Source organism: Phacochoerus africanus, chromosome 1 (assembly GCF_016906955.1).
Source record: "Phacochoerus africanus isolate WHEZ1 chromosome 1, ROS_Pafr_v1, whole genome shotgun sequence".
Classification (NCBI taxonomy): domain Eukaryota; kingdom Metazoa; phylum Chordata; class Mammalia; order Artiodactyla; family Suidae; genus Phacochoerus; species Phacochoerus africanus.
Window position 1 is genome coordinate 103476169 of NC_062544.1, and position 19215 is coordinate 103495383.

At 39.0% G+C, this 19215-nt stretch overlaps 1 protein-coding gene across 2 annotated transcripts in view; it reads left to right on the forward strand.

Annotated features, from left to right (window-relative positions):
- OXSR1 (oxidative stress responsive kinase 1) overlaps positions 1 to 19215 on the forward strand; it is a 96734-nt gene that overhangs the window by 56116 nt on the left and 21403 nt on the right. For both annotated transcript variants that reach the window (XM_047770257.1, XM_047770261.1), the window contains exons 6-11: positions 2227 to 2336; positions 4342 to 4443; positions 8100 to 8233; positions 8947 to 8995; positions 9639 to 9704; positions 17306 to 17428. In XM_047770257.1, coding sequence (XP_047626213.1) covers positions 2227 to 2336; positions 4342 to 4443; positions 8100 to 8233; positions 8947 to 8995; positions 9639 to 9704; positions 17306 to 17428 — 584 coding nt within the window. The remainder of the gene's footprint in view (positions 1 to 2226; positions 2337 to 4341; positions 4444 to 8099; positions 8234 to 8946; positions 8996 to 9638; positions 9705 to 17305; positions 17429 to 19215) is intronic.

Genomic DNA, 19215 nt, shown 5'->3' on the forward strand with positions numbered 1-19215 from the left:
GTCAAAATAGAATATATAGCTTGTGATTCCATTTATATGAGTTCAAGACCAGGCACAATTATGTTGTATTGTTTAGAGAAACAAAACCCAGTGGTAAGAAACTAAAGAAAAGAGAATTCTTAGAAGATGGCAGAGTAGAAAGCACCTAAATTCTGTCTCCCCACCTAGACAATAATTGAATTGGCAGAATCCGTCTGATGTAACTGTTTTGAAATTCCACAGTCCATTGATTGCTTGAAAATTCTAGGGGCAGACTTGCAAGGTAAATTGCAGTTAATTTTGGTCAATTTCAGAGCTACTCATTCCTCATCCATCAGCCACATGACTGGCAGCTATGCACATGTTTTTGGAGTAGCTTGCACACAGCTTAAAGGAACCATGGGGGCCAGAAAGGACCCTATTCTCCAAATACCAGGGATCTGCTCTGGTTACTGAGGTGCAGACAAAGAGACGGGCAGTGGCCCCATTGTCATTGCACCTTCTCCCTTCCATGTGATTTTCAGGAGACTTAACTGGCCATCATTTTTTGTTTTTTGTTTTTTCCGTTCCTGTCATTTTTTCCTTCTTCCCCGTTTTGGAGCCAGACTTTAAGACATTAAAGAACAACCACATTCGGAGGGAAAATTGGAAAGTAAATGAATGTGCCCAGAAAAAGGTGCAAAAAAGATCCAAGAAGACCTCAAGTTTATACTTCAGGTTGATGCTTGACACAGATGCAGCCTACAACAACCTCCCCAAACAAAACAGTAACAAAAAACAGCAAACCCTGGGGAAGGGGAAGAATCTGATTTCCAGAGTTAACTGCATTATTAGATTCAAATGTCCATTCTTCAACAACAACAAAAAAATAACAAGGCATTCAGTGAAACAGGAAAGTATGGCTTATGCTAAAAAATAAATAAACCAACATAAACTGTCACTGAAAAAGACCTGATGGCACATCTACTGACAGAAACTTTGAAACAGCTATCTTGAAGATGTTCAGAGAATTAAAGGAAGATATGGGAAAACTCAAGAAATTGATGTGTGAATAAAATATAAATAGCAATAGGAGATAAAATCTAAAAAGAAACCACAAACAAATTCTGGAGCTAAAAAGTACAATGACTTGTATTGTGAAATGAAAAATTCACTAGAAGGTTAAGTTTAAATGAAGCTTTGAGCGGGGAGAAGTATATATCATCATACCCAACAGGATGGCTAATATCAAAAAAATATAAAATAAGAGGATGCGGAGGAATCAGGAATCCTTGTTTACTGTTGGGGGGAATATAAAATGGTACAGCTATAGTGGGGAACAAACAGTATGGCAATTCTTCATATCAATTAAAAATAAAAATACTATATGTTCCAGTATATAACCCCAAGGAACTGAAAACAGGGACTGAAATGGTTCTTTATATACCCATTTTCATAGCAGCATTATTTACAATGACTAAAACGTGGAAGCAGCTTAAGCGTACATCAATGGATCAATGAATACACAAAATGTGGCATATATATATGCAGTAAAATATCATTCACCCTTTAAAGGAAGGACATCTTGGCATATCCTACAACACAGATGAACCTGGAATGTTATGCTGTGTGAAATAAGTCAGTTATAAAAAGACAAATACTGTATGATTCTACTTATATGGAATACTTATTATTTATTTATTTTATTTTTATTTTTATTTATTTTGCTTTTTAGGGCCACACCCTTGGCATATGAAGGTTCCCAGGCTAGGGGTCCAATTGGAACTACAGCTGCCGGCCTACACCACAGCTCACGGCAATGCCAAATCTTTAACCCACTGAGCAAAGTCAGGGATCGAACCCGAAACCTCATGGTTCCTAGTTGGATTCATTTCCGCTGTGCCACAGCAGGAATTCCAACTTATGTGAAATACTTAGAATAGTCAAAATCATGGAGACAGAAAGTAGAGTGGTGGTTGCTGGGGGCTAGGGAGAAGGAGTAGTGGGAATAATTGTTTAATGGATATAGAATTTCAGTTTGGTAAAATGAAAAGAATGAATTGGAGCAAGGAGAAAAATCTGAGATGATGATGTGTGGAGGTGAGAGGAATGGAATGAGGAACCCCTAAGCTGTGTCTTAATTTAGTCAAGAAGTTCTGCAGAAAAAGGAGAAAATGTCTTGCTATGTGTTATAGAACTATATGACAATGTTTTCCTGTCTATTTGTTACTGTACTTTTAATACCTTGCTCTTGTATTTCTATTTTAGACTTTGGGGTTAGTGCTTTTTTAGCAACTGGTGGTGACATAACCCGAAATAAAGTAAGAAAGACCTTTGTTGGAACCCCTTGCTGGATGGCACCCGAAGTCATGGAACAGGTACTGTGTCTTTTATCTTGTTTAAAATGACTTAAGATTTTGTTAGAACATTAAAAAAACCGAAGGAGTTCCCATCATGGCTCAGTGGTTAACGAATCCGACTAGGAACCGTGAGGTTTCGGGTTCGATCCCTGGCCTTGCTCAGTGGGTTAAGGACCCAGCGTTGCTGTGGCTGTGGTGTAGGCCGCCGACTACAGGTCTGATTCGACCCCTAGCTTGGGAACCTCCATATGCCGCGGGAGCGGCCCAAGAAATGGCAAAAAGACAAATAAACAAACAAACAAACAAACTGAATAGTTTGCGTTTGTTTGGTCTACTGGTTTGGCTTTGGGAAATACATCTCTGTACCTTGTTTAAGACTTTGGTCCATGATTAAAAAACAAACAACCCCTTCCCCCCAAAAAAACCTCTAGAACATTTCAAGAACATATAAACCTCAATATTTATGTGAAAGGCAATCCAAGGAAGGGTATAATCATGATTGGTTTAATACTTTCCTTAGTACAAATTAAATGACCTCATCTTTTTATATGTAGCTTAATCGCTATGGCTCATGAAGGACTAGTTTTCTACATGTCCCTATTTCCCAATTGTCTCACATAACTGCAGTCTGATGTCACTCATCCCATTATTGAACGGAAACTCAGCTAATTCTCCATTCCAGTGCTCATTTTTTGCTACTTGTATTCTTTATGGGTTTTCAAACTGTTGACCTTTTCCTCCTTTATTCACTTCTTAGCTTCCTTATTCTTCTCCTACTTGGGTCATTTCTCTGACTTCTCCTATGGCTTTCCTTCTAATATTTAACAACACTGCTTACTAGTACCTTGTTTCTGAACTTTTCCTTTGAATTTACATACTCAGTAGAAATTTTTATCTCCACTTCCCATCTGTTAATTATTTCTTAATTATATCCTGTCTAGTCTTGTTTTTTAAGCTTGCAGTTAGATATTTCCAACTTGCCTCCTTTGTTGAAGATGAACTGACCGTAGGTGTCTGAGTTTATTTCTGTGTTCTCTGTTCTGTTCCATTGGTCTATATGTCTGTTTTGGTACCAGTACCACACTGTCTTGATTACTGTGGCTTTGTAATATTGTCTGAAGTCTGGGAGACGTTTATTATTTGCATATACACATATCTGGAGGCAGAGGACACTGCATGCCTCACGGGGTTGTACTTAGGAAGGGAGTAAATAAACAGTTGCTATAGGAGACAGGCTTTGTAGTATGCCTATGGGATGTGGGATGCCATTTGGTTTCTTTGTGAAGGTGTGATTGGCTTGTTTGAACAATTTTGAGGGCTGGCACAAAGTGGACATCTGCTGCTCAAGGTGATATACCTGATTGATTTGATAAGCAGGATTGTTGAACTTAGGGAACCTTGTCCTTGGGAGGAGAGTGGGGAAGGGAAATTTTGTTTAGGTCATTAGAGGCCTTCCTGTTTGCTTAATGTCAAGGCAGGACATAATGTAGAGCTTTAATTTTAGATCTCAAACCACACACACCCCAAAACCTGTTTTTCTTCCTATATTGCTTAGGACAGAAAATCAGAATATTTATTTAGTATGCTGGTGACCATGTAAAGGAGAGATATTTGGCAACATATTCACACCAACAACTTTAAGAATACTTTCATCCTTTTCAGCTTTTTTCATTCTAAAAATTAAGGTGAAATGAAAAATAAATAAATAAAAATTAAGGTGATAAGGAGTTCTCATTGTACTCAGCAGATTGCAAACCCAGTTGTATCCATGAGGATGCAGGTTCCATCCTTGGCCTTGGTCAGTGGGTTAAGGATCCTGCATTGCCATTAGGCTGCAGTGTAGGTCACAGATGCAGCTCAGATCCCATGTTGCTGTGGCTATGGTGTAGGCAAGTGGCTGTAGCTCTGATTCGACCCCTAGCCTGGGAACTTCCATATGCTGCAGATGTGGCCCTAAAATAAATAAATAAATGTGCTTCGAAGGTGGTAAAAGTAATCATGTACGTCTCTCTCTCGTTTACAGGTCCGGGGTTATGATTTCAAAGCTGACATCTGGAGTTTTGGGATCACAGCAATTGAACTGGCCACAGGGGCAGCTCCTTACCATAAGTATCCACCAATGAAGGTAAGGTCCATATTCAAAGTACTCCCCCAACTGAAGTCCCAGTTCTCTCAGATTCCTACTTTTTTTGATATTGTTATCCATAGAATTCTGCCCTGAATTCCTTCTAGCAGTTAAAAATCTTATAGATATTTGGTATTTAGCATTGGATGACTTTACATTGTAGTTGATCTTTTTATATAATGACTCACCATCCCTTGACTGTGTAACAGTTTGATATTAGGACCTGATCTGTCTGTGTCTCTCTCTTTTTTTTTTTTAGAGCCGCACACGTGACATGTGGAGGTTCTCAGGCTAGGGATTGAGTCAGAGCTGCAGCTGCCGGCCTTCACCACAGCCATAGCAACAGCAACGCCAGATCCGAGCCTCGTCTTCAACCTACACCATAGCTCACGGCAACCCCAGATCCTTAACCTGCTGATCAAGGCCAGGGATCAAACCCACATCTTCATGGTTACCAGGCAGATTCGTTTCATCTAAGCCACGAAGGGAACTCCTGATCTGTCTCATTTTAATGTGTGTTCCCTGCAATCATCTGTGTAGAGGGGAGATGATGATCATTTCTACCTCATAAGGTTGTTGGAAGGGTTACATGTTTGTTTTTTAGGGCCATACCCTTGGCATATGGAGATTCCCAGGCTAGGAGTCAAATCAGAGGTACAGCTGCTGGCCTTTACCACAGCAGTGTCAGATCCAAGCCACGTCTGCAACCTACACCACAGCTCACAGCAACGCCGTATCCTTATCCCACTGAGCGAGGCCAGAGATCAAACCCGCACCCTCAGGGTTCCTAGTTGGATTCGTGTTTCCTGTGCCACTATGGGAACTCCCAAAGGTTCCATGTTATAGTACTTACAGCTTCCATTCATTGAGCACTTATCTGTGCTTTAAGTGCTTTTTACAAATTAAATAAGATAATCCTTTTCAGAGTGTTCATTATACCATACCTATGTATTATTCTCATTGTTATTGAATAAAACTTTGCTTTGTGATAGGACATTAAGCAGCTTTTATTAAAAGGCCTATTATATCCCATGTAGGAGTAGTTCTTAATCCCAATGTCCCCAGTATTAGTAATAAATTCATGTTTCAAAATGGTCCTGCCAGTACTATTAGTAACCATTTTTCTCTGTATGATCTCTTAGTTATAATATGCATATGAATTCTGTATCTGTTTGTATTTCTAGCTGTTGTTTATAGTTCAGCTTGCATCACTTTGCAAATTGCCCTATGCCTGTTTAAAATGGTGACCACTATTGAGAACTTTTGTCAAAGTGATATTTCACATCTCTATGATCTTGGTGCACTTCAGAACCTTTAAAATGCTATTCTGTCCCCTTTAGGGCTCTGACAATGTGAAGAGAGAGAAATCCAGTAAAAACCTCTCTGTATCTCCATATTTATTTATTTATTTATTTATTTTTTGTCTTTTGTCTTTTTTGTTGTTGTTGTTGTTGTTGCTATTTCTTGGGCCGCACCCGAGGCATATGGAGGTTCCCAGGCTAGGGGTCGAATCGGAGCTGCAGCCACCGGCCTACGCCAGAGCCACAGCAACGCGGGATCCGAGCCGCGTCTGCAACCTACACCACAGCTCACGGCAACGCCGGATCGTTAACCCACTGAGCAAGGGCAGGGACCAAACCTGCAACCTCATGGTTCCTAGTCGGATTCGTTAACCACTGCTCCACGACGGGAACTCCTGTATCTCCATATTTAAACATGAATATTGACCTATGTGTTTGATGGATGAATTTTTTTTTTTTTGGGGGGGGGGTGGCTGCAGGTATAGCACATGGAAGTTCCCAGGCTAGGGACTGAATTGGAGCTATAGCTGCTGGCCTACACCACAGCCACAGCAACACCTGATATGAGCCGTGTCTGCGATCTATACCACAGCTCGCCACAATGCCGGATCCTTAACCCACTAACCGGGGAGCCAGGGATTGAACCTGCATCCTCCTGGATACTAGTTGGGTTCATTTCCACTGAGCCACGATGGGGACTCCTGAATGAAATTTTGATTATATAAAAGGTTAATGATATTTTAAGGCCATGGTTTTCCTAAAGGTCAGAACTGCTAGGTGTAAGTGGATATTCACAAGGTTTTGTAAAGGATGGTTTTTTTGAAACTGTAAGGTGGGAGGCTATTTTTAGACCCAATAAATGGCTTTTTTAAAGGGAGGTAGAGGAGAAAGATAAGGTTTACTTTTTATCATTGTAGGCAGTGACTGCTGCAATTGTAGCCAGACATAAACATGTTAACCTATTTGCTCAAAATGAGAAATATTGCCAACCTTAGTAATTCTCTTTTAGGAAATATAAGTTGACTCTGAATAGCAAATAATAACCCTGATTATAGCCTTTTGATTTTAGTATTGGCTGACTGTGTCCTTAGAGAAATGACGTATACTTTTATTAAGAAGTTAAACAGTACAGAAAAACACAAAACAACCCAAATCCCATTATATGTATATATGACCTTTATTAATTAAATCTTTTTACATCAAGATAGTATGTTGCCATGTAAGTCAAAGAAGGAAGAAATTTAAGATGGACAGAATAGGAGTTCCCGTCATGCACAGTGGTTAACAAATCCGACTAGGAACCATGAGGTTGCAGGTTCAATCCCTGGCCTTGCTCAGTGGGTTAAGGATCTGGCATTGCCATGAGCTGTGGTGTAGGTTGCAGAGACGGCTCAGATCCCGCATTGCTGTGGCTCTGGCGTAGGCTGGTGGCTATGGCTCCGATTAGACCCCTAGCCTGGGAATCTCCATATGCCGCAGAAGCAGCCCTAGAAAAAGCAAAAAGACAAAAAAAAAAAAGATGGGCAGAGTAATGAAGATTATCAGTTGCTACAGGGAAGGCAGGAAGAATGAGAACTGAAAGAGGACTGTGTAGTTGTGTAATCTAGGATATCATCAGTGATTGCTATGAAATTTCTGAGGAGTTATGGAAAGAGAAGGCCGGGTTACAAGGGGTGATGTTGAAACAGAGCCATGAATACATAAAGTAAGCAAGGTCACACTTTTAATTTTGCTATTAAAATAAATAATAAATAAATATATATACATATATGTATATATATCTCCAAGATACGTTGCTGGTGTAAGAATGGGGCCAAGAACACAAAGGATTCCAACTGAAGGACATACAACATTGATACAGTTGGGCCCTTACAGGTGTATTTTCTGGGAAACCAACTATCTATAGGATATTACTTATGTGCAAACAGCTAAAAAAAAAATCTAGTATCAAAACAGCTGTCTAGATGTGAACCTTTTTTTAAATTCTTTTTAGAACCACACCTGTGGCACATGGAAATTCCCACGCCAGGGGTTGAATCAGAGCTGCAGCTTCTAGCTTACCCCACAGCCATAGCAGTGCCAGATCCAAGCTGTGTCTGTGAGCTATATCTGCAGCTTGTGGCAAAGCCAGATCCATAACCCACTGAGCAAGGCCAGGGATCGAACCTCCATCCTTATGGATGCTGGTTGGGTTATTAACCTGTTGAGCCACAATGGGAACTCCTAGATGTGAACTTGTAGAAAATAATTCTGCTTGTATGTTTTGAGGTTGTCTCTATTGGAAAATCTTAGCCACAATATTTAATTTACTTTATGAGTCTTCAGAAGTTTATATTATGTTGAAAATTCTTACAGGTTTTAATGCTGACACTGCAGAATGATCCTCCTTCTTTGGAAACTGGTGTTCAGGATAAAGAAATGCTGAAAAAATACGGAAAGTCATTTAGAAAAATGATTTCATTGTGCCTTCAAAAGGATCCAGAAAAAAGGTAGACTATGAGATAAAGCTTACTTTTCTTCTTGATCTAATATGTAAACCTTTGGGAAAGGCTAAGAATCACATACATACATGCACAGGGAATTATTGGTGCATATTTGAAGGAACTGCATATAAACTTTAGAAAAAATATACACAGACCATTGTATTAGATTGGAATTGAGTAAATTACTTTCTCCCTTCTTTTTAGTATAGAGTATACCCTAAATAAGCTATTTCCTGGTTAATTTTTTATAATCATATATATATATATATATCTATATATATCTCACCAAAATGCCAAGTTAGTGCTAGGGTTTGTTTGCAATTTGCATTTAAAAGTTATGAGTAAACAACTATCTTAATGCACTTTACAATTTTAGTAACAAAAGAAATACACATAGCAAATGTTATATTTAATGTCAAATAGTCATACTTATTTCCTTGCTTCTGCCAAATTAGTTGACTTTAAAAAAAATAAACATTTTATTAATGAATTTTTGAAAGAACCTACAGTAATTATTATCAGAACATTGCTATTTGATTTTTTAAAATTCTGTTCAGTGTCTGTACTGAGTTTATCCTTTTCACTTTTTAGCAGATTAAGGAAAGTGGAGTACACTGAGTTTTTTACCTTGCTGCTCAAGAAATCATTTTTTCATTTTGAATAATGAAAACCCATATTACACTTTAATTAACTCTAAAAACTTTCTTTTCTGGTTTTAGACCAACAGCAGCAGAACTGTTGAGGCACAAATTTTTCCAAAAAGCAAAGGTAGGAAATTTGGACTTTTGATTTCATGTGTTCATATGACCCTCCTCAATTACCTAAATTAGGTTCACTCCTCAAATGTTGTATTATCTTGAAATGATTATTTTTGGAAGAATGATGGTAGGTGAAATGATTGCTAAGGGTACTGTAAAATTATCTTTGGTATTTAAGATAAATGTATTTTTCCTATAAATAAATTTAAATGTCAGGCTAAATCTGTAAGAGGAAAAAGTGAATGTTAAACTTTTCTATTATAAATACAATCAGTGAAAAATTATGTGAAAAATACTGACCTCTAATTTTAGGGTTTACTACTGAACTAGTAAGTAATCTCATTTCCCAAGGATAACTGATAAGTGAGATGTTACTGTAGTTGGAAATGAGGGACTCTGATTCCAAAGGACATCCAGTAAAGCAAAATTTTCATCAGTGATGGCTCATACAGTACACTAAAGCTCTGTCTCAATGTATAAAGCCATGGTAGTGATACATTACATGAAATTCAGAACAAAAGAATGGAAACTTTTCTCAAACTTCTTTATAAAACAGTTATTATTATCACATTTTAATTGTGAATGTTTCTGTGTTAACTTTTTTGTTCAATAAAAAGTTCTTGTAAGAGAAAATACTTATTTTTCCTCTCCAGAATAAAGAATATCTTCAAGAAAAAATATTGCAGAGAGCACCAACCATTTCTGAAAGAGCCAAAAAGGTAAATGGGGATTTAACTGAGTTTTTCTGGGAAATTACTTAGGGTAGATTTACTTTCACATTTTGAAAGTGTATCTAAGTAATACTTTGTTAACAGTACGAGTATTACTCGTCTTTTTTTTTCTTTTTTTTTTTGTCTTTTTAGGGCCACACCCACGCCATATGGAGGTTCTTAGGCTAGGGGTCGAATTGGAGCTGTAGCTGCCAGCCTATACCACAGCCACAGCAGCATGGGATCCGAACTGCATCTGCGACCTACACCACAGCTCCCAGCACCTCCTGATCCTTAACCCACTGAGCGAGGCCAAGAATTAAACCCGCATCTTCATGGATGCTAGTTAGATTCGTTTCTGCTGAGCCACAACGGGAACTCCAAGTAATACTCATTTTCAATCCTTTCTTTTCTTTTCTTTTTTTTGGCCTTGCGCATGGCATACAGAAGTGTCTGGGCCAAAGATAGAACACATGCCACAGCAGCAGCCCAAGCTGCTGCAGTGAGAGCATCAGAATCTCAACCTGCTGAGCAATAAGAGAACTCCTTTCAGTCCTTTCTTTAGCATTCTTTGATATATTCTTTTAGCAAATATTGTTAGTCCACTCTGCTAGGTATTACTCTGCTATCAACTAAAAGGAAAAGGTATATTACGCAGTTGATGAATCAATTCTAAACTGTGGTAACAACAGACATCACAGAAATAGAAAGGATCATAAGAGACTACTATATGCAACTATACGCCAATGAAACAGAAAACCTAGAAGAAATGGACAAATTCTTAGAAAAGTACAATCTTCTAAGACTAAACCAAGATGAAATAGAAAAGATGAATGGACCCATCACAAGAACTGAAATTGAAACTGTGATTAAAAAACTTCCAACAAACAAAAGTCCAGGACCAAATGGCTTCACAGGCAAATTCTATCAAACATTTAGAGAAGAGCTAACACCTCTCCTTCTGAAACTATTTCAAAAAACTGCAGAGGAAGGGATACTCCCAAAATCCTTCTATGAGGCCACCATCACCCTGATACCAAAACCAGACAAAGACTCCACAAAAAAAGAAAACGACAGGCCAATTTCACTGATGAACATCGATGCAAAAATCCTCAACAAAATACTAGCAAACTGCATCCAACAATACAGGATTGTACATCATGATCAAGTGGGATTTATCCCAGGGATGCAAGAATTCTTCAATATCCGCAAATCAATCAGTGTGATACACCACATTAACAAACTGAAGAATAAAAAGCATATGATCCTCTCATTAGACGCAGAAAAAGCCTTTGACAAAATCCAACACCCTTCAGAAAGTGGGCACTGAGGGAACCTACTCAACATAATAAAGGCCATATATGACAAACCCACAGCAAACATCATGCTCAGTGGTGAAAAGCAGAAAGAATTCCCGCTGAGATCAGGAACAAGACAAGGATGCCTTCAACATAGTTTTGGAAGTCCTAGCCACAGCAATCAGAGAAGTAAAAGAAATCAAAGGAATCCAAATTGGAAAGGAAGAAGTAAAACTATCACTATTTGCAAATGACATGGTACTATACCTAGAGAATCCTAAGGACTCTGCCAGAAAACTGTTAGAGCTCATCCATGAATTTGGCAAAGTCACATGATGCAAAATTAATACACAGAAATCAACTGCAATTCTATATACTAACAATGAAAGATCAGAAGGAGAAATTAGGGAAACAATCCCGTTTAACATCCAAAAGAATAAAATACTTAGGAGTAAACCTACCTAAAGAGGCAAAAGACCTTACTCTGATGAAAGAAATCAAAGATGACACAAACAGATGGAAAGAGATACCACACTCTTGGATGGAAGAGTCAATATTATCAAAATGACTATACTACCCAAAGCAATCTACAGATTCAGTGCAATCCCTATCAAATTACCAAGGACATTTTTCACAGAACTTGAACAAAATATTTTAAAATTTGTTTGGAAGCACAAAAGACCCGGAATAGCCAAAGACATCCTGAAAAAGAAAAATGGAGCTAGAGGAATCAGGCTCCCTGACTTCAGACTATACTACAAAGCAACAATCCTGAAAACCATATGGTACTGGCACAAAGACAGAAATACAGATCAATGGAACAGAAGAGAAAGCCGAGAATTAAACCCATGCACCTACAGCCAACTAATCTATGACAGAGGAGGCAAGAATATACCATGGAGAAAGGACAGCTTGTTCAATAAGTGGTGCTGGGAAAACTGGACAGCCACATGGAAAAGAATGAAATTAGAACACTCCCTAACACCATACACAAAAATAAACTCCAAATGGATTAAAGACCTAGATAAAAGACCAGACACTATAAAACTCTTAGAGAGTGCCACTCTCCGAAATGAACAACAGCAACATCTTCTCAGATCTACCTCTTAGAGTAATGTCAAAAAAAACCAAAAATAAACAAATGGGACTTAATTAAATTTAAAAGTTTCTGCACAGCAAAGGAAACCCTAAACAGAAAGACAACCCACAGAATGGGAGAAAATATTTGCAAATGAATCAACTGACAAGGGATTAATCTCCAAAATTTATAAAAACCTTCTGCAGCTCCATACCAAAAAATCCAAACAACCCCATCAAAAAATGGGCAGAAGATCTAAACATTTCTCCAAAGAAAACATACAGATGGCCAAAAAACACATGAAAAGATGTTCAACATCATTCATAGAGAAATGCAAATCAAAACCACTATGAGGTACCACCTTATACCAGTCAGAATGGCCATCATCAAAAAGTCTATAAACAATAAATGCTGGAGAGGGTGTGGAGAAAAAGGAACCCTATTACCCTGTTGGTGGGATTGTAAATTGGTGCAACCACTGTGGAAAGCAGTATGGAGATTCCTCAGAAAACTAAACATAGAACTCCCATTTGATCCAGCAATCCCACTCCTGGGCATCTATCCAGAGAAAACCATGACTCCAGTGTCCATTGCAGCAGTATTTGCAATAGCCAAGACATGGAAACAACCTAAATGTCCATCAACAGAGGAGTGGATAAAGAAGATGTACATATGGTACACACAATGGAATATTACTCAGCCATTAAAAGGAATGAAATACCAGCATCTTTAGCGACATGGATGGACCTAGAAATTATCATGCTGAGTGAAGTCAGTCAGTCAGTGAGACACCAACATCAAATGCTATCACTTACATGTAGAATCTGAAAAAAGGATACAATGTATTTCTTTGCAGAACAGATACTGACTCACAGACTTTGAAAAACTTATGGTTTCCAAAGGAGACAGGTTAGGGGTTGGAGAGATGCACTGGGGGTTTGGGATGGACATGCTATGAAATTGGGTTGTGATGATTATTGTACAACTATAAATGTAATAAATTCATTGAGTAATATAAAAAAATTAACTCTGTTAAATCACTGCAACTACCAGAGTGATTTGAGTTTCTTCATACCGTACAAAACAATGAAGACACCACTTCATGTTCTTTAGGATAACTGTAACAAAAAGGATAGAGAATAACAAGTGTTGATAAAAGATTTGGAGAAATTGGAACCCTTACACGTTACTGATGAGAATGGAAAATGGTGCAGCCACTTTATAAAATAGTCTGGCAGTTTCTCAAAAGGCTAAATAAAGTTGCCATATGAGCCAGAAATGTTTCTGCTAGGCATACCCAAGAGAATTGAAAACATGTACGCATAAAAATACATACATGAATGTTCATGGAAGGTTTATTTGTAAAATGGAAATAACCTGAATGTCCACTTACTGATAAATGGATATATAAAATCTTATATAGCTATAAAATGGAATATAGCTATAAAATGGAATATCATATAGCTATAAAGTGGAATATTTTATTCAGCAATAATAACGAATGAGGTAGTGAACCCATCTAGTATCTGTGAGGACCCGAGTTCAGTCCTTGGCCCCACTCAGTGGGTTAAGGAGCTGGCATTGCCGTGAGCTGTGGCACAGACTCAGCTTAGATCTGGCATTGCTGTGCTGTGGCTATGGCGTAGGCTGGCAACCACACCCCCGATTTGGCCCCTAGCCTGGGAACTTCCATATGCCATAGGTACGGCCCTTAAAAAAAAAAGGGGGGGAATGAAACATTGATACATGCAATAACATGGATTACCATTAAAAAATGCTGGAGTGGAGTTCCTTTCATGGCACAGTGGAAACAAATCCAACTAGGAACCATGAGGTTGCAGGTTCAATCCCTGGCCTTGCTCAGTGGGTTAAGGATCTGGCATTGCCATGAGCTGTGGTGTAGGTTGCAGATGCAGCTCCAACCCCTCATTGCTGTGGCTGTGGTGTAGGCCGGCAGCTGTAGCTCCAATTCAACCCCTAGCCTAGGAACCTCCATGTGCTGGGGGTGCAGCCGTAAAAAGCAAAAAGCAAAAAAAAAAATCATGCTGGAGTTCCCTCATGACTTATCAGGTTAAGGATCTTACGTTTTCACTGCTATGGCTCTGGTTATAGCTATTGTACAGGTTTGATCCCTGGCCCAGGAACTTTCTCATACCACAGGTGGGACCAAAAATATATATATACACTAATTGAAAGACATATTGTATTATTCCATTTATGTGAAAATCCTGAATAAGCAAATGTATTAGAGACAGAGAGTAGCATATTGGTTGCCTCAGACTTGAGCAAATTGTAGAGAAATGGGTAGTGAGTGCTAATGAATATGGGATTTTTGGGGGGGGGGAGTTGGGGAAGTGATGAGAATGATTTAAATTTGATTGTGAAGATGGTTTCACAACTCCCAGTATACTAAAAAGCATTTAATTTCAATACTTCAAAGGGTCAAATTAATCATATATGAAATTTCTCTATATAACTATTACTTTATGGAGTTCCCTGGAGGCCTAGTGGGTTAAGGATATGGTGTTGTTGTCACTGCTGTAACTAGCCCAGGAACTTCTTCATGCCACAGGCACAGCCACATACACACATACATAACAGCTGGAGTTTCTGTTGGGGCTCAGAAGGTTAAGGAACCAACATTTCCTCTGTGAGAATGCAGGTTCAGTCCCTGGACTTGCACAGTGGGTTAAGGATCCGGCATTGTTGCTGCAAGTTGTAGCATAGCATGCAGAGGCAACTCGGATCCATTGTTGCCGTGGCTCTGGTGTAGGCCACAGCTATAGCTCCGTTTCAGCCCCTAGCCAGGGAATGTCCATATGCTTCACATGCGGCTATAAAAGGAAAAAAAAAAAAAAAAAGAAGCATTTAGGAATCCCACAGTGGCACCGTGGGTTAAGAATCTGACTGCTAGAGAGGTTCATGTTCACTCCCTGGCCTGTTGAGGTGGATGAAAGGATCCAGCATTGCTGCAGCTGCAGTGTAGGTCAGAACTATGACGCAGATTCCATCCCTGGCCTGGAAACTTCCATGTGCCGCAGATGTGCCCATTAAAACAAACAAACAACAACAACAAACAAAAAATGCTAAGCATTTAGAGAATGGCCCCACCACCAGAAAATTGGAAATTGAAAACATTAAATTCATTACATAGGTTTTAGGGTTGAGGAAATTTATCAGAAAAGAGAGCCACAAGGCCAAGGGATACATGACAGAAAAAATGAGAACATGAGAGAATTATTTAAGAAAGTTCAACATTTGAGTTTTAAAAAGAGTTCCAGAAAAAGAGAACTGAGAAAAACAGAAGAAAGGAAATTATGGAAAAAAAAAAAACTTCATCAATTTCCAGATTGAAAGAGCCCAGGTACCCAGACAAATAATGAAAATACACTAAGGCTCAGGCACATACTATGGTAGATCAGAATCCTGGAGGTGAAAAGATCCTGTAGCCCTCCAGAGAAGATCAAAAGGTCAGAGATAGGATCATAAGTCATAATGACTTCAGTAGCACCTCTGGAAGCCATATCACAGGGGAGCAACAGTGTGTTCAACAGTATGGAAAAAAATGATTTCTAACCCAGACTTTTTTTTTTAACCAGGCAAACTATATATGAAGTGTGGGGATGGAATCAAGATATGTTCAGAAATGCATGGCTTTAATAAATGCACCATGCTAATAGTAAAGTGCTTAAAGTAAGAACAGGGAAGTCATGTGATTCAGGAAGCATGGTCTTCTGAATGATGGTAGAGTGAGTACCAGACCTGATGTGAATCTGGTGGAGCAGATCAGGAGGCTCTGGTGAGAGGCTTCCTCAAGAAGATGATACCAGTGAATACCTACTGTATATGAATATGGTGAGAGAAGATTTACACAGCAGGGAGAGAATTTGGGGATAAATATGGCAAGTAAGAAATAAGTATTAACTCCAGGAGAAATAAAGTTATTCAGGGGAAGTTCCCATTGTGGCTCAGTGGTAACAAGCCCCACTAGTATCCATGAGGATGCGCATTGGATCCCTGGCCTTGTTCAGTGGATTAAGGATCTGGCATTGACTTGAGCTGTGGTGTAGGTTGCAGATGAGGCTCAGATCCCACATTGCTATGGCTGTGGCATAGGCTGGCAACTTAGCTCCAATTTGTGTGGGGCACTTCCACATGCCACAGGTGCTGCCCTAAGAAGCAAGAAAAAAAAGTTATGCAGGGAAGAAAAGTAATTATAACATGTAATAAGGTTCAGCTGTATAGTTTATATTCATGATGTTATGTAAACATTGAGTATTGATTTAACCAAAATTACAATATATTGGGAGTTCCCTTTGAGGTGCAGCGGAAGCAAATCCGAGTAGTATCCATGAACATGTGGGCTCAATCCCTGGCCTTGCCCAGAGGGTCTGGGATCCGGCATTGCCGTGAACTGTAGTGTAGGTTGCAGATGCGTCTCAGATCACATGTTGCTGTGGCTGTGGCGTAGGCCAGCAGCTGTAGCTCTGATTTCAGCCCTTAAAGAAAACAAACACAAAAAACAACAAAAAAAAACCATTGTGTCTTGAAAAAAAGACAAGGGGATTGATAATAGGGTTAAATTCTCTCTTCTGTAGTGAGAAATCCAATAGATAATTCCTAAAACCAAAAAATCAAGGGGTAATAAAAAATTACTTAGAGAAATAACTGTAAATTCCAAAAGGATAAAATGAATTAAAAGTGGTTGCCTTTGGGGATGCAAAAATTTTTTTTTTCTTAACAAGTCTTTCACAGCTGTAGTACTCTTGAAACACTATACAAGTATAATTGTGACTTTGAAGTTGGAGGGAAAAAAGGCAGAATCTTCTTTATCTTGAGTTTATTTGGGGGCTGAACCCCTCCATTCTTTTTTAATGTCTCAGGATTTGAAACCATTAATTAGATTTGACCTGTGACTTCACATAAGGATTTGTATGATGTTCAGGCTCAGAGTATAGAAATATAGGAAGAAGGATTTGTATGATGTTCAGGCTCAGAGTATAGAAATATAGGGAAAGTCATTGGTTGTGAATAAAGATAAATAGTGGAGATTATGAACAGAAAGCAAGTGAAAGATGGAGGGTGTGAATTTTTATGGGACAACTTATTTGTGGGGAAGATTGTTATCTGCTTACTGTGTTGAAGTTATAGAAAGAGAGAGAAATATGGTTGACTCTTATATATAGTAAGTGTCAAATACTGCCAGAGTCCATGTCTCTCTTCCCAACGAACAGGTTCGGAGAGTACCGGGTTCCAGTGGCCGTCTTCATAAGACAGAAGATGGTGGCTGGGAGTGGAGTGATGATGAATTTGATGAAGAAAGTGAGGAAGGGAAAGCAGCAATTTCACAACTCAGGGTAAGTTTTGTTAAACTATGTGCTTCAGCTAGAGTTCTACCTGCTTGACTGAAGCCTCTGAGGTAATACTACATTCTGTGGTTCTGTTCAGTTTAACCAGCTAAAATATAAAAAATATGGACACATTTCCTTGAACAACTTGTTAATAGGAGCCCAAGTAATTCTAAATGGAAAAGGGGACTGGCCTATCTGTTTGATAATATTTAGGGTATATAACAATGACCTAGATTGAGAGATGAAACCTATAATGTCTGAGATGAAAACAGACTGGATGTGATTATTGACTGATTAAACACTGCAGAAGAGAAGATTAGTGAACTTGAAAGTAACCTTCTACCTGAAGAGGAACTATGCACCTCTTCTTCAGTTGGTATATCCTGCAGTGTGTGTGTGTGTGTGTGTATTACTTTTTGCTAAAAGCATTGTAGACAAGGGTCTTGTTTTAATTCATCACTCTTATATAGCATTAAATTCCTCAAGTTGATTGTTAGGACTCATTGCCAAGAATAGAAATGTGTATAGGAAATATTTGAGGCATCATAGCTTTGACCACTAAGAACCTTTTTGTGGGATGAGTCGTGGTCAGGTGGTATATCTCTGCCTTCTTTTAGAATCTGCTCTGTGATGGTGGTTAGGACTTGCTGATCAGCATTGAATATTTGTTGTTCTTATTTTCAAATGAAGTCTTTGAGACTAGTCCTTTAGGAGAACCAAGTTTTCAAAGACTTTGCCAATGAAAATTGACAAAAATTTTTTTAAGCTCTTGCTTTGAAAAAGCTCTTCAAAAGGTAATAAATGTAAACATTCGTTTGTATACGATTGTGACTTTTTTTCTTTATGGAAGTGAGACTATGGCAGCCTTCCTTTTTTGTATGATTCCTCTCTGAATTTATATTCTCTTATTCTCTCTCTCTCTTTTTTTTTTTTTTTGGTTTTTTGCCTTTTCTAGGGCTGCACCCATGGCATATGGAGATTCCCAGGCTAGGGGTCTAATTGGAGCTGTAGCCTCTGGCCTATGCCGCAGCCACAGCAACGCGGGATCCGAGCCACGTCTGCAACCTACAGCATAGCTTACAGCAACACCGGATCCTTAATCCACTGAGCAAGGCCAGGGATTGAACCCGCAACCTCATAGTTCCTAGTCGGATTCGTTAACCACTGAGCCACGACGGGAGCTCCGAATTTATGTTCTCTTGTAATGTTACATTGAAGTGGCCGGAGGGAGATAGATTTACATGAACCTTGTTGTTCTAGCTTCCCATGAGAGAGACAATGATGCTTTTTCTCACACCAACAAATAATATTTAGAAAGGTAAACAATAGCTTTTCAGTATCTGATTACTATTCTCTATCTACAACAGAAATTTAGTTGTTTAAAGTTTGGTGGTTTTGCAATACTTACAATAGCTTTTTTTTTTTTTTTTTTTTTAAGGGCCTCACCCGTGGCATATGGAGGTTCCCAGGCTCAGGGTCTCATTGAAGCTATAGCCACTGGCCTATGCCACAGCAACACCAGATTCTGCCTCATCTGACCTACTCCACAGCTCATGGCAACGCCAGATCCTTAACCCACTGAGCAACGCCAGGAATTGAACCCGAAACCTCATGGATCAGTTAACCACTGATCCGTGAAGGGAACTCCACCGTAGCCTTTTTATAACCTAATACACTGGTGTCTAAGCTGCATAGAAAATGATATACTCTCAGAGCTCCCAGTGTGGCACAACAGGATCAGTAGTATCTTGGGAGTGCTGGAACGTGGGTTTGATCCCTGAACCAGCACATAG